Raw genomic sequence first — 16,505 nt, 5'->3', positions numbered from 1 at the left:
CACCTCTCTGTCACACACTCTTGGGTTTGTGTTCCTTTGACGAGACAGAAAATGTGACATCTTCTTTACACGTTGCAGAGGTGTGTGTGTGTGAGATGGAAACGCATTGTTGTCGTCGCTTTCATTTACCCCAAATGTAATACCTCTCTCTCTCTCTTTATCTCTTTCTCTATCTATCTCTCGCCCTCTTCTCTTATTCTTTCCCTCCTTTAACCCATTTTGACCTGAGATCAGATTCTAAAAATGTCTCCTACATCCTGAAAAAGCTATGTTTCTATGTCAGTTGTTCTTCGATTTTTCAAAAATAGCAGACCTACAAGCTCGTAGCGCGCCACGCTATGAGCTAACATAATGCTAACACCAAAAGGGGTTCCCGCCCAGAATGGGTTAAAGGGATAGTTAACCCCCAAAATGACTTTTTTCACATCGATTACTCACCCCAAGACTTGTTTTTGTCAACCAGCGGTGGTTCCCTATGGAGGCACAAAGGAGACTCTTTGTGTGAGTAATCGATAGGGGGTGAACTATCCCTTTAAGTCAGATTGAGTCAGTGTCGGAAGCCTGAAAAGCAGACTTACAAGCTCACAATGCAACACACTGTGAGCTTATAGATCTGCTATCGTTGGGCTTGCGGCATGACAGAGTATTTCATGCGACAGAGAATAAATGAGGCATCTCTCCTCTCATTATATCCCTTTACAGTACTCTCTCTCTCCTTCTCTCTCATTCTATCCCTCTTTTAGTCTCTCTTCTCGATCATTCTACACATAGTTTTCTCTCTCTTCCTTTGTCTTTCCTCTCTCTCTCTCTCTCTCTCTCTCTCTCTCTCCCTCTCCCTCTCCCTCTCTCTCTTTCTCTGTTGTGTTGTGTGACAGAGGGGGCCATTGTCAAGGTCACAGTAATGGTGTGTTTTAGGTGTGGTGTGTGTAAAGCAGTAATGATGGAGGTTAACAGGGCACCGGGCCCCCCTCTCTCTCACACACACACACACACACACACACACACACACACACACACACACACACACACACACACACACACACACACACACACACACACACGACACACACCACACATGACACACACACACACACACACACACACACACACACACACACACACGACACACGACACACACACACACACACACACACACACACACACACACACACACACAGGGCCCCTGGTGTTTAATTCATTGCTCCTTCAGGCTGCAGTAAACTTTCACGGCTGCACTTGATGACGGGCCTTCCAGCTGCCAGACTTTTACACCCCCTCGCTAAACTGTCTGTAAATGGGACAGAAGGCATGTGCGTGTGTGCGTGGTTGAATTCAATTGTGTGTGTGTGTGTGTGTGTGTGTGTGTGTGTGTGTGTGTGTGTGTGTGTGTGTGTGTGTGTGTGTGTGTGTGTGTGTGTGTGTGTGTGTGTGTGTGTGTGTGTGTGTGTGTGTGTGTGTGTGTGTGTGTGTGTGTGTGTGTGTGTGTGAGAGAGAGAGAGAATGTGTAGTGATGGTTAAAGTGTTACTATGTCTAGAGCCTGACGATGCCACATTTGGGACCGATGCAGAGTCAGCCCAGTGTGCGTGTTGAGTTCCATGTATTCATTCCACCCTGTGTTTGTCTCCCTGTAGAGGAGTGTTCCTACTGGCTTCCTCTCTATGGCAGCGTGTGCTGCCGTCTGGCCGCACAGCCTCGCTGTATGACCCAACAGATGATGAGCGGCTGCTTGAAGGTCAAGGTATGCCAGCCTCCGTGTGTGCCAGCCTCGTATATCGCCAGTGCGTGTGAGAGGGAGAGATAGATGTTTGGTGACGGTCTTGCAGTAGCCTGGGAACCAGATGAATCTGCCAGGGGAAAAAAGAGAAAAGATTAGGTCTGGCCCTGCTCGGCTGTGATTGGATTTTGCCATGGCTGAGGAAAGTAGGGGTGCTACTCGGACAGGAGGGGAAAATTAAAAAAAAAAAATAACTTTTTTTATTAGTCTGGCCATGCCAGGCTAGTTTTGCAGAGCTGTAATATTGACAATTTAGGCATTAATCCAGAGCGATTTACAATAAGTAAAGGAAAACACAAGGTAATACATCAAATGCATAGAAAATTTACTTTAGCATAGGTACACCTACGACCTATCATCAGTCTAAACAGTATACTATCCAAAAAATAAATAATCTGTACGCTGAAACTTTATAAACTATAGGATGCCAGGTCAACAATGGACCTGGCATGTGTCTACATCAGAGGTTCCCAAACCTTTTCATGTCAAGGACCCCCAAATTGACACTAATTAGCCCACGGACCCCCATTTGAAAAATATATGCCAAGGACCCCCATATGAGAAGGTTTTTACGGCTCTAGCAGTGATTCTCAACCAATTTCATTTCAGGGGCCCCGGTTTGACCTGAATTAGACTATTTAATGGCATTTCTATCTCTGGGATCCCAATGTATATTGTAAAATCACTGTTAATTTAACTCTGTGTACACATGGAACCATATGGACCCGTTACCATTTTTGTTCCATTTGTACACTACAGATCCATAAGGGTAATTTGGTTCCTAACTATTATTTAGCTGGGGACCCCCTGGAAATCCCTCAAGGACCCCTAGGGGTCCCCGGACCCCACTTTGGGAACCACTGGTCTACATAACATGCTCTCATACATTTTAACCTTTGCATAAGTCTGCAAGGTCGTCAAGGCACACACGCACGCACGCACGCACGCACGCACGCACGCACGCACGCACGCACGCACGCACGCACACACACACACACACACACAGTATCTCTCTCTCTCTCTCCCTACATTTCTGCCTTGTTTTCTTTCTATCCATCCGTCACTCTTTCTGAACCGATCCGTTTTGTCTGTGCGCATTCACAGCAGCTGGGAGGCGACCCTCAGAGTTGGACGAAGGTGTACGGTGTCCTGAAAGGGACAAACCTCTTCTGTTACCGGCAGCAGGAGGACGTGGAGGCCAGCGTGGAGCCGGTGTTCACCATCGCCATCAACAAGGTCGGCGGCACAACTTCACTATTCTGAGCCTGTTTTGCTGTGCAGCGGCACAAGCTTGCGACACGTCACAAGCATGGCGTGTTGTGAGCTTGCCTTGTACACCAGCTATCTTCAGTGCACAACACCTCATCTACACAGGCGGAGCGAGCGTGCCGACGGCGATATCACGCGAAAATTTTTCCTGATATGGAGCGTCGGTCAGTCGTTGCATTGCGACGTAGCCTAAACCAATCAAATAGCCAATGAATAGTAGCGTGTAGATCTCAACCAATAAAAGTGTCTGGTGCCTTGAAACCTCGCTCAAATTGAGAGCGAATATAGGATGGGTGGACAACGTCGCTGCACGCTCGCGGTACATCAGGACAGTCTCATTAAAATCATGCATTCCAATGAGATTTCATCACTCGCTTGCATCGCTGGCGGTATATATGAGGTGCTAGGGTAGGCTATCCTCAGCGCACTAGGCCTTTTTAGCCCTTTTTATCTCCAGTTTTTTGCAAATTAATTACTCCACACACATTCCTGTGTTGTCACTACTGTTGTTTACTACTGGCTCACCTACCAGTGAGGAGCCCCCACCGGGAGGACATAGGGCCTTCGTCCTACTCCTCCCGCCCAACACTCCGTGCTGACAGACAGGTACCGCCCCAGCCTGTAGGATTACGTGCAGTGACTAATATCCCCCCCCCCCCCCCCCCCCCCCCCGGCTTCCCTCCCACGAACATGGGCCAAAATGTGTTGCCGGTTGCCCCGCGATGGATTCGCACCCACGACCTCTGTGGTGGTGGTGATGGCCAGGCACTTTACCACTGCGCCACGGACTATGCCACCCAAGCTATTTCCAAAGATGTCCTAAAATGTTGATGTCCTCACAAATATATAGTATTACAAAAGTCTGTGTGTCTGTGTTCATCCGTTCTCTCCAGTGTCTCGTCGGGTCTTTTGTATCCGCTAACACGGGTACAGAGCCCAGCTCCTCTGACCCTCTGAGCAGAGCGCTGGTACAGAGCCCAGCTCCTCTGACCCTCTGAGCAGAGCGCTGGTACAGAGCCCAGCTCCTCTGACCCTCTGAGCAGAGCGCTGGTACAGAGCCCAGCTCCTCTGACCCTCTGAGCAGAGCGCTGGTACAGAGCCCAGCTCTGGGCCGACTCAAATCACGTCGGATCACAACTCTTCTGATCCTCTGTTAGTCAGCAGAACAGACCTGCTCTGTCAGGGATGGAGGAGGAAGGGAGGGAGGAGGAAGGGATGGAGGAGGAAGGGAGGGAGGGATGGAATGAAATGAATGCCTGAGCGAGCAGTGGTGGAAAACATACTGATTTTTTTTTTTACTTAAGTGAAAGTACCAATACTGCAATGTTCTGTAGTCCAGAATTACAAATGTACATGAGTGAAAGTGCAAACGTATTGGCATCAAAAAGTACCAAAAGTAAAGATATTCATTATGCAGAAATGTCCCGTTTCAAGTTTTTCAAATGTATACAAATCTTTTGAAAATAGCAGATCTACAAGATTCACAATGCGTCTCTCCGCAACGCATTGTAGATCAGGTATTTTCAAATGTTTGAAATGTACATAGGGCTGAAGTGGTTAATGTAGGTTTTGTAATAAAAATAAAAATCTACAAAGTAACTAGTAACTAAAGTGTTCAAATAGATGTATTGGAGTAAAAGTACAAATGTTGGATCTGAGATGTAAAGTAGATGTAAAAGTATTGGAAATTGGGAAAACTCAAGTAAAGTACACATACCTCAAAATTGTACTTACAGTACTTAAGTAAATCTACTTGGTTACTTTCCACCACTGATGAAATTAAATGAATGCCTGAGCAGTCAGCAAGGAGCAGAGGTTCCTAGAGCACCAAAGGGAATGGATGGAGCAATACTGACACCTAGTGGTCAGGGCAAAGAACTAGTCTTTTTTTTAATCCATTTCTCAACTCCACTCCTGGGAAGCCAGATCACTGATTGAAACACTATAGAGTACGAGTGGGAGGTGTTCTCTTTATCCACGTTAGGGATAATTATATGAGATTTTTTTTATTATAATGATAATGAATTTATTTATATAGCACATTTCTAGACATGGTCACAAAGTGCTTTACAGAACAGGGTAAAATACAACAACATAATAAAAACTACAGGGTAAAAGACAACAACAACATAATCAAAGCTAAACGAGATATCAGTAAATAAAACAGCAGGCACAAAATAAAGGCATACACATATAATCAATGAAATAGAATTAAGTATGCAAAAGGAATTTAAGAGAAGGCCTTAACGTAAAGTTAGATTTTCAGAAGAGATTTAAAACATGACACTGATTTTGCAAGTCTTAAATTAACAGGTAGGGCGTTCCAAAGCTTGGGAGCACAGATTGCAAAAGCCCTGCCACCCTTTGTAATGAGCTGGGGTGTGGGGGTCTAAAGGAGGGCTTTGTCTGAAGACCCGAGTGTGCGTAATGTGTAATGAAATTATTCAGCTGAGGAACAGTTTGTTTAAAGCCGCTTTGTTACCATTTGAAGCTTGCATATGGATGACCCAACACCGATATATTTAGTCAGATTATATCTCCCAGGTCCTCCTTAAAAATGACACAGTTGCAATCACTCATTAAAATAGCGGATGTAGGCATCGAGCAGAAATGTTTTCCAGATTGTCTTGTTGCTTTACTTTTCAAAGGAAAATAAGTGCCTGAGGAGACACACCGTGTTGGCATCAATATTTCATTTTTGGTCCAACAACTCCCACGATTTCTGGGCCCTGTGACAAGATTTCAAATCATAACCCCTTTTGGCATTCACAAATATTGCCTTGTATTAAAGTACTGGTTCTCAAACACAGGGTCGGGTCCCATTTGTGGGTATGTCGCGAACACATTTTTAGCAGTCCATTTTCTACATTTAGTTTTTAATTATTATTTCAAAACATCTTCAAAAAACATTACCCAAAACGCACGTCTCAGGCAAACTAATCTCTCTTTTGGGTCACAGGCTAAAATGTTTTGGAGCCACTGCATTAATGTTATCCACGTTATTATACTCACTTTTATACTCAAACACGTGTTTGTGTGTTTTCCTGTGATTCCAGGAGACCAGAATACGGGCGTCAGAGAAGGACCCCCACACCAAGGCCCAGAGTATCTGCATCACCAACCAGTACGGAGGAGAGGAGGTCACACACACCCTGACGGCAGACAGCCGGGACGACACACACCGATGGATGGAGGCCTTCTGGCAACACTTCTACGACATGAGTAAGGAAGAAGAACACGTTCCACACGTGTTGCACATCAGGGTTCCCACGGTCGTGTAATTCCTGAAAATAGGCAATGCATTGTTTGTGACATGGTCACAAAGTGCTTTACAGAACAGGGTAAAATACATCAACAACATAATAACTACAGCCTCGTGACAGCACGCCTCGTGACACGTCACGCCACCATATATGGCCGTCTCCATATATAAAGATCACGACGCTGACCTCATCAAACCCTGGATATCCATACATGGAGAAGACTGGATCATCACCTAGATCTGTATAATGGAGCCGGCCAGCAACCCTACATCTGACCTCAAACCTCACACACTTAGATCTCCATATATGGAGCTGACCTATTCTGACATTCCATATGTTGATCCTTCCCCAAGTTTTGGAAATGCATTACTAAAAATGTGTGGGAACCCTGTGCACATGCATATTATATTGCCATACACACTCTTCAGATCAAAGATTCGTTATGAGCCGATATGAAACTTACAACCAGAATCCCTCAATTAAATTCAGTTTCATGGTAGTGGCATCTGGTATATAGTTATATACTCTGGCTTCTTCTTATTATTTTGTAATTGTACTCTGCCTCATTGTGCCAAAACAAAAGGAAAGGTTAATGAGGCGTCTCTCTCTCCTCAACACTGAAGTCTGCCATTTCTGGGTTCGCTCACATGTTGGTGTGTGTGAAGCCAGGGCAGATGGGTGGAACACGTCGCTCACGCTTGTAGTGCGGCACAAATGGTTCAGCTTATTGGTTAAAAAAACATTTGTATTGATATCCCCTGACACACACGTGTGTTCCAAATCTTGCATCTAATTTGGCAATTCGAATCAAATGGGACTCAATCAGCCATCGTTAGCCGTCCTGCTTTACACCACACAAAAGTGTACAGACTGTACACAGTATCCCATATTCACTCACATATTGAAATTGAACAGGACAAATAATGCCCAAGTACCGGTATAGTAAATTAAAAGGTCAGTTGGTCAGAGTGTTTTGTTTAGTAGCATAAGATGCATATGTTTTGTGTGACAACCACACGTCATTATTGCAACATATTATATTGCAATAAAAATGTGTGGTTGTCACGAAATCCCACACCGTTTGAAAACCACTGAATGTCATGAGTGTGCTGTTGTACCAGAATCTGATTGGATGGTTTGTCCGTCCCTCGCAGGCCAGTGGAAGCAATGCTGCGATGACCTGATGAAAATTGAAGTGCCGTCGCCGAGGAAGCCGACCCCCATCACCCCCAAACAGGGCTCCCTGTACCATGAAATGGGTGAGACGTCGCAGAGTCAAGTTCTCAGTCGCCATCATTCCATTTTACGATTCACAATTTAGGCATTTAGCAGACGAGAAGGATTCACCGCTCCTTTCACACTGTTGCACAAAGCGCACGTCAGGACATGGTCGTACAGACACTTTCAGTCGTGAGATTGAATTTTAGCTTTAATCCATGTTAGACGTCACGCAGCTCTTGTCCTGATCAGCTGGCTGCAGACCGTATAACCTTCCCGAGCGTGGAAGGAAATAAGCACGTCTCCGTCACGCACACGCATGACATTTTTAGAACGGAGGAGTAGGCTGAAGAAAAAAAGGGAAGATAAAATTGTCGCTGACAGATGGAAACCTTGTATGTCCAAAACCGTTGCTTTAAAAAGACCTTTAAATATAGCCACTATTTAGACAATCTACGTTCACTACTTCTGTGCGACTCTCTTTTGGGTTGAAGTAGGAAGGTTAATTTACTGGGACAAAAATATGGAGATACGAGGTTTCCTCCTGACAGCGAAGAAATCAAGAGCATATCCAGGCATGAAATAGAATCAAATAGATGGGTTTGTGTTCTGTTTGTGTTGTGTTTGCCTGCTGCGTTGCATGTTTCTAGCTTTAACTTTGTGGGTCCTTCTGCATGAAGAACACAACATCCTTTAAAACCAGGGTTTGATTTGATGAAGGGTGCGTGGTGGTGAGGTGGGGGATCAGTGCCTCTGCTTTTAATATCCCCCTTTCTGGTCATTCATTTTCATGGCCGGTAGGGATATTGTTAGCCTCATATTGCCCAAGTCTTTTTTGGGCCGCTGCTGGCATATTGCCTATGTCCTCAGCATTCCAAAATCCAAAATTACTTTCTGCCTACTGTAAGTCTTACTTTTTGAGGCTCAGGCTGAAATTATTTTGAATGTAACAAGCATTCTGAGGACATAAGGCAGATAAACATGACTTTTTAGATTACTTATAGGCAGACTTTTCTTGTCTTCTTTTCTGAAAACCTTATAAAAACTATGAGGCTACACATATTTTTTTTTTTATCTCTGCTGAGTTAAATACATACATTCCCATTTGGGGAAAACGTGTTTAATGAGTGTTACCATTCAAGAATATAGTACAAAAATAGTTTCAGATTTCGATTTGAATAAAAAAAAGAAATAGGGGGATTAGTTCACAACGGTGTGAGCATATATATCTGGCTTAAGTGTTGTTGTTTTTTAACAAATCAAACCCTGTTTAAAACCTCTCTTCCACCTTACTGTATGTACTGTAGCTAGAGTGGATCCTATCTCTGACATACTGACTCACTTTCACTGTCTCTTTCCTTTTCTCTGTCTGTCTGTCTGTCTCTGTTTTCCCTGTGTACCCTCAATCTGTCCCTCCTGATGTTCCTCTCTTTCACCCTCCTTATTTTTGTAAATCCATCCTATTTTCCCCCTTCCATCCACACAAACATCATTTTCCGTTATGCTTTTAACGTTTACATTTCTTACGTTTGGTTGAATTGCCTGGTTTTTAAACAACCCTCTTCATCATACCTTCCCTTAATTTTAATTCCTTTTTTAAATTAACAATCACATATCCGTCTGATTAATAATGTTTTGTCCATTAACACCACCTGACCCTCTATCCCTCTCTCATCGTCACATGCTCCATCATTCCTTCCTTCCTTCCTTCCTTCCTTCCTTCCTTCCTTTCCTTTCCTCCTGCTTCCTCGGGCAGCCCCCCTTGCCACACCCTCCTGTGAGGGTCTCCTGCTGCAGGACAATGCCGTGTCGGCCGAGATTCGCGCTCTGCTCTCGTCCTATTACAATGACAGGTGATGTAACTGGAGAACAACATACAGGGATATGACCTGAACAACGCATTCTCACACCCAAAACGGTCCGTCCCAAGTAGTCAAAACGTTGACTGGAAGGGGGGCAAAACGGCACATTTTGACTAGGGGGGGATATGACTTAACTCGAACGGCGACGAGTCGGCTGAAGTGGACATTGAGTGTCGCCCGGCGTCTCACTTGGCAGCGGCTCTCGTGACTCAAGACCACTTTAGACGGCGTGCCTCCATTTTCTTAGCGTACCTCTTGGGTTTGAGAATGGCACTTCTTCATTACTGGAGTGCGGAAGTGCCCCGAACAGCAATGGGTCACATTTGTCCCAAGAAGTCACGATATGCATTTTGGTGAGTGAGACTGTGTTGACATTAAAGGAAAACACCTGTTTTCAACCTTTATCTTTGTTAAACGTGGTCTCCTCCTAATGGGTGCTAATGATAAGATGGCACCATTTCTGTCTGCTCACTCTCAGAAGTGGGGCTGTGGACACAATTATGTAAATCTTCTTTTTAAGATATTTCCTTTGGCTTTTTTGCCTCTATTTGATAGATCACAGGAGGTTGACAGGAAACGGCGAGAGAGATGGCGAGGGGAAGTCACGCAGCAAAGGTTATCGGGATCGGGACTCGAACCTGCGACACGCTGTCAGGCTTACCAACCTAGGTGCCTGGACTGTTAGCCCGGCCCAGGCCTGAAATTACAATTTAGGCGTTTAGCAGACACTCCTCATCCAGAGCAACTTACAGCGAGCAAGCTAAACGCATACATCAAATGCAGAGAGACAGTGCAGTGCCCCAGTAAACTGTTGATCACAGGCAATATAAAGCAATAACCTAGCATCAGTCTAAATAAAACCTCATTATAGTATATCCAAAACTGTTACTTTTCAGGATTCAAATTCAGCAGATCCAGATCCACAAGCTCGAACCGCGGTGCAGACTTCTGATGTTTTTGTATGATGCTGTAGTACGTTCAAGTAGGGGCATTCATTTACAAAAACCACAAAAAAAAAACACAAAAAGTTAGAATATGGAGATGTTTCTGCCCGACAGCAACGATATACTAAATACATATGGGTATAGGCACATTTTAACCATCCACAGTATACCACTGCCCCGCAGAGCATGTAGACAAAAAAGGCGTGAACGTTAGCGAGTATTACCCACATGAGATGACGTTGGAAAACAAAAGGTCAAACGTTCTTTTAATGGTGACCTCTGACGATGCGACGATGTGGTAAGAGTGTGGCAGCAGCACGATCAACGATCAATGGGAGATGACAGCCGTTATTGAAACGTTCGTCTGCTCGTCTTTTTTGCAACCGTAAAAACATAATTGCCAAATTGACCGTGTGCTCCAGAAATAATGTCTTTGTTCAGATCGATGAGCGTTGTTAATCTCTCTCTCGCTCTCGCTCTCCCTCTCCCTCTCGCTCACTCTCTCTCTCCCTCTCTCTCTCTGTCTGCTACTGTATTTCGGCGTTATCGATTTTAGCTAGATGAACATTTGCAGTGTTCGCCTTCCTCTTGACATTTTTCCTCAGCTGGGCAAAGGAAAGAAGTTGTTTATTATGAAGCATGACAGCCAGACACTGTAGACATAAATACATGCAGTATTGACGCCAGACACTGACCAAGTACATTTATTTGAGTACTGTATTATGGATAAAAAAAAATGTTTATATATAATTATTGGAAGTTCGAGCTTGTGAAGTTCGAGCTTGTAACTTTCACTCACATTTCAAAGACAAATTGCATGTTTGACTCCACCACATTTTCTAGGAAGAAAAGCGCCAGGACAAAAACAAAAATTGTTTAAAGGTTTTATGGGGAAAATTTCAAAACAGCAATGCATTGATAATAAAAAAACACCACCTGAACATAGATGGAAAACACAACACAACGGTGTCATGACGAGCCTTTCATCCCTCCCCTGTCCCCCCTCCCCTGTCCCCCCCTCCCCTGTCCCCCCCTCCCCTGTCCCCCTGCAGTTATTGAGACGGAGGACTTTGGCAGCACCGTCGTGTCGGACATCCTGGCGCGGAGGATGCAGGAGCTGGAGCTCCGCAGCCAGCTGGGCACCTCCCCCTCCCCCACCTGGATGTCCCTGTTCGAGGAGGACGAGGGGGGGCCCCCTCATGCCCCTCGCCTGTCCCCGCGCACCCCGCCCCACCACCACCACCATCACCGCTTGCCCCCCCGCAGCCCCATCAGCCCCCCGCGCCACCACCACTGCTGCACGCCGCCGCGCTGCCCGCTGGGCCCAGCGCTGGACCGCTCGGACGCCAGCCTGACGTCGGACAGCGACAGCCACTGCAGCACCAGCCCCTGCCTCGGCCTCGGCCGCCACGTCTGGGCCGAGCCACCCTCCTCCTCCTCCGGCTTCTTCTCGTCGTCGTCGCGCATGCGGCCGCGCACGCTCTCTCTGGACGCCAAGCTCAGCACCCTCCGGGGGAGGGGCTACGGAGGAGGAGGAGGCGGCGGCGGCGGGGCTTTCCCGTGCTCCTGTCATCACGGTGCGGCGCCTGCTCCTCCTCCGTCCTCCTCCTCGCTGCTGGTCGCCGCAGCCCCGCTCCTCCTCCCGGCCTCCTCGTCGTCGTCGTCGCAGCGGGCGACGCGCACCACGCAGACCACGCTCTCCTGCTCCAGCTCCACCTCCTCCAGCTCCTCCGGCTCCACCAACAGCGAGGGCAGGAGCCACAGCCCAGAGTCGTCGGAGGGAGGAGGAGCCCCGTCCGCCTTCTCACGGCCCTCGCCGGCCCGACGCAGCCTCAGGAACCTCAGGGCCCGACTGGACCCCCGCAACTGGCTCCAGAGCCAGGTGTGAACCCGACTGGACCCCCGCAACTGGCTCCAGAGCCAGGTGTGAACCCGACTGGACCCCCGCAACTGGCTCCAGAGCCAGGTGTGAACCCGACTGGACCCCCACCCCCACATTAGTGCACGCACACACACACACACACACACACACACACTCTGACGCAGCGAGGGCTGCCAACGAAACGCAGAAGAACAACGCTTTGTGACGATATGTGAACTGACCTCAGGATCGACCCGTTAAACCACAACCCCCTCCTCCTACATACAGACACGTTTAAGTTACTATACTTGTGAGGACATTATTATCTTAGGACGGCAATTTCATTCATGCATTTTTACCTTCTTTTACTTATTGAATTCTTTCCCAACTCTAAATCCCCAAATAGTCGATCTACAGGGTTGAGCTTGTAGACATTTTTTTATGTGCAAAACCAGCACAACCTAACTTTATTAGGGATAAATCCAACCTCATAAGTATAGCAATACAAGTACACACTCACTCACACACACACACACACACACACACACACACACACACACACCCCTGGGGTAAACTGGAATACCTTCTAACTAAGTCTCTGCGGGCTACTGGGCTGTTTACAGCTGCAGCGTACTCCAAACGACGACAGACTTTGTTCAGCTTTCGGAAGGGCTCGCCTAACCGAAGCTCAAGAGGACAAAGCCTCTTTTCGGACTGCCTACTTCTCAGCTCTGAGTTCCGGACACTAGACCGGGCTAGACCACTCAGTATTCTGCCTAGCGACAACACCGCAAACTTAAACAATCCTGGGGCGTTGTGCCATCTGGATCCTCCTCTGTTTAATTACATCAAACTCTGACGTTCTTTGACATAATTTGTACCGGAGAGTTTTGCCATTTCTGGCGCCAGACACAGTGCGGTGTTATCTCTCGCCATTAATTAATTAATTGCCATCTGGATGTGTTTGTAGTCCCTCAGAGAGGATTATCCTCATCCAAAACGGTCAACGGTACATGACAAGATTGTGGAAATAAAACCATATAAATCACAAACGTATTGAGTTTCAGACCAATCACACAGGATATCGTTGCTGTCGGTGCAGAAACCTCTTATCTCCATATTCGAACCTTTTACTGCCACTAGTTGATCAAACGTCACACAAAAAGTAGCAGATCTACAAGCTCGAAGCACAGCGCGAAGTGACACACTTTGAGCTTGTGGATCTGCAACTTGAAAAGTATTTTTTTTTATATCTTGAAAAGTAATAATTTGGTACATTATGAGGTTTCCACCCAACAGAGACGAAATTCAGCTAGGAGAGGTGTTTGGCTAGTTGGAAAATCGTGAAGGTGCAAGAATGTCAGGAAGGCACTGCCGAAAGTTCTTACGGCGTCATTTTTGTTCTTATTGACCCAAACAGAACAAAGTTTCATGTGTGGTTTAGGGTTGGACTATACTGTAGCCTTTCAGACCTGCGGTTCTCAACCTGTGGGATATTGCCCCCAGATAATGGAAAGAACACTACGATGTTAATGATACTATAACGTTAATATAAAACAATTGTGGAAATTAATGTACAAAAAAAGGCATGGTAATATTTTATTGAAAAAAAATATAATAAAAAAATTGTGATACCAATAAATAGGGATTTAACATGTTAGTTTCATTGATCCAAGCCGTAACACAATCGTGTTATGATCATTAAAATAAACATCCTCTGAAAATGCACGCTTCCGTGTTAAACGGATATAAATACCTTCCAAGATTTTCAAGTGGGCCCGATCCAGAACAGGGTTGAGATTTGAGAACCACTGCTTTCAGACTGAAGCCGGTCCAGAACAGCCTGGGGAGCTGTGGCCACATTCTGGACAACCACAGAATGATGCTACTTGGGAGAAAAATGATTCTATACAATGGAGAGTTGTGTCTTTTACTCACCCCACCAGCTACTCTCTGCTGGGAGGGTGTTCTTCTGAATCTTTAAACTGGAAAAATATTTAATTTCATGCTCTTATTGTCACCGGAAATCGTAAAAAAAAAATATCCACATACACTAAAAACGCGCAAAGTCTATTTAAAGTTCTATGAGTGCTGGACCACTGGTGGATGTATTGACTGTACATGTGTTACTGGTGACTTGTATGTGATGGTTTGAAGTGTAAGCATGTTGTCTAAGCTGAAGACATACACGGCAGTGCATTTTATCACGGCGAGTTGCATCTTTGGAAATGTCGGGAAAAAAATGGCTTCTGTTGTTATTCCCTTTATAAACTGTGACATCCACGTCATTTTGATATTGACACAAAAGACGACCGGCCCCCTTAAAAGTCTCCTAGCGAAGAAATTGTATATATGCTATGCACCGTTTTATAATTTCTTTTCTTTTCATGATTTGGCTTCAAGGCGAGAAGTTGTGTCAACTCGCAAATCACGACAGCAAAGAAAATCTTGTGAAAAAGCTCAACACTTAAACCTCACACGTTGTTGAGCGGAGTGTCTTTTCTGCTTTAATATCTTCGCTGAAAATAGCCGATTGACAAGCTCGTCACGTGTCGCAAATTCGACACGTGGTGAGCTTGTCGATCTGCAAAACATTTTCTGGTTTTGAAGTGGTTTCTAATATACGAGTGTTCACATTAACTGTTACTGGTTGTTAACTGGTGATCTGTGAAAAAAAAAACAATAACGTGCTCTTCTTCCCTTCTCCGCTCAGCTGAACACTGTTGACAGGATTAGGCTTTTGGTTAAACACGGTTAACGGCGTCTGGCATCAAACTGAATGATTAAACCAAAGGTCGACGTGTCACTCACTGCTTATTGTCGTAATCACCACCACTAAGCCATACGAACTCTACTCGCTCCACTGCCTTCGTTCATTGCAGTCTTGTCAGATTCCTTCGAAATTAAGCGGTACCTGCTTTTGCAGATCTTGTGTCAAGTCTCGACAACAAAATGTGAAACGACAACCCATGAGTTGTGTTTTGTATGCATATAGGAGGAAATATTTATTTGCAATGTGTGATATGGTGGTTGCATTCTTTTTTCTTTTCTTTTCTGTGAAAGTGTGTTCACTTAAAAAAAAGCCAATTAATTGTAATTATTTTTGTTCTGGTGATATAGCAGGAGTCTGTGGTTTTACTCACACTGCCAGCTCATGGATTTAGTTTTATTTGCATGGTGATGCTTATTGTTTCTGTCTAGATGACAGAGACTACTTCAAACTGAAGGTGGCGACATGGACTGAGAGAGAGTGTGTGTTTGTGTGTGTGCTTGCGTGCTTGCGTGCGTGCGTGCGTGCGTGCGTGCGTGCGTGCGTGTGTGTGCGTGTGCGTGTGTGCGCGCGTGCGTGCGTGAGAGAAACGTCTTCCTCAGTGCAGTGAAACTTCATTTTACTCTGGACTTCGGGGAGAGGGGAGGGGGGGGGACAACCATTTACACTACGAAGTAAAACTGTCAAATGTTCGAAAGAGCAAGCACCATTTGTTACTGTACATTCATTTTAGTTTTTTTGTTTTGTAAGTTAACAAACAGAACTCCTCTTTTGTATTTTGTTCAAATCTATTTTACATTATTGATTTTTGTTATAAATGCAACTATATTGATATAAATATATATATATATTATTTTAATTTTAACAGATGGCGTTCAGACTTTTACAACTGTTGCGATAGATAACATTGAATGTTATAACCTTTGCGAGAGAGCGTTCTCATGCTAACGGGCCTTGTGTTGTGCATGCACGCGCCATCGTCATCCTAGGAGGGCGGTCACCGTCGTTCCCTGTTTAAATAATGTAACATAATGATAATAATAAATGCTTTATCGGTTAAGTGTCTTGTTTCTGCTACACCTGTGTAGTGTGTACCTTGTTTACAGTAGCCTACTATTACTACACTCACAATTTCCGGAATACTACTACCAATTGTTTTAAAACAAGGTTATCTCTGTGGTTCTCAAACATTGTCAGGTCATGGACCTCCAATGTACCTGTATTTGGTTACAGAATCCCATCTGAAAAGGTGTTGTGCCACGGCACAGACTTCCAGAAGAGAAGATTTGTGTAAAAAGAAAGAAAATCTATAAAAACAGCCAATAACCAAAGTATATTTTGATGCAATATTAACTCATTTTGATCAGCTGGCCTTGTGGTTAGAGTGTCCGCCCTGAGCCTAGGAGGTCGGGGTTCGATCCCCGGCTGGGTCATACAAAAGTAAAAATGGGACCCATTGCATTGCCTCCCTGCTTTGCACTCAGCATCAAGGGTTGGATTGGGGATAAGTCCCTGCGACATACTAGCGTCATGTCGAGGGTGT

The 16,505-nt window shown here is 45.3% G+C and overlaps 1 protein-coding gene across 1 annotated transcript in view; it reads left to right on the top strand.

The window, feature by feature from the left end:
* The window catches only part of rtkna (rhotekin a), a 162,526-nt gene extending 146,504 nt beyond the window's left edge, over positions 1 to 16,022 (top strand). Inside the window, exons 7-11 of the mRNA XM_079517070.1 lie at positions 1,633 to 1,739; positions 2,880 to 3,011; positions 6,101 to 6,266; positions 7,462 to 7,566; positions 11,384 to 16,022. Of these exons, the coding sequence (XP_079373196.1) occupies positions 1,633 to 1,739; positions 2,880 to 3,011; positions 6,101 to 6,266; positions 7,462 to 7,566; positions 11,384 to 12,219 (1,346 nt within the window). The 3' untranslated portion in view covers positions 12,220 to 16,022. The remainder of the gene's footprint in view (positions 1 to 1,632; positions 1,740 to 2,879; positions 3,012 to 6,100; positions 6,267 to 7,461; positions 7,567 to 11,383) is intronic.
* Positions 16,023 to 16,505: the final 483 nt, after the last annotated feature.

Source organism: Electrona antarctica (assembly GCF_951216825.1).
Source record: "Electrona antarctica genome assembly, chromosome: 12".
Classification (NCBI taxonomy): domain Eukaryota; kingdom Metazoa; phylum Chordata; class Actinopteri; order Myctophiformes; family Myctophidae; genus Electrona; species Electrona antarctica.
Note: the sequence above shows the minus strand (reverse complement) of the source record. Positions and strands in the feature narration are given on the sequence as shown.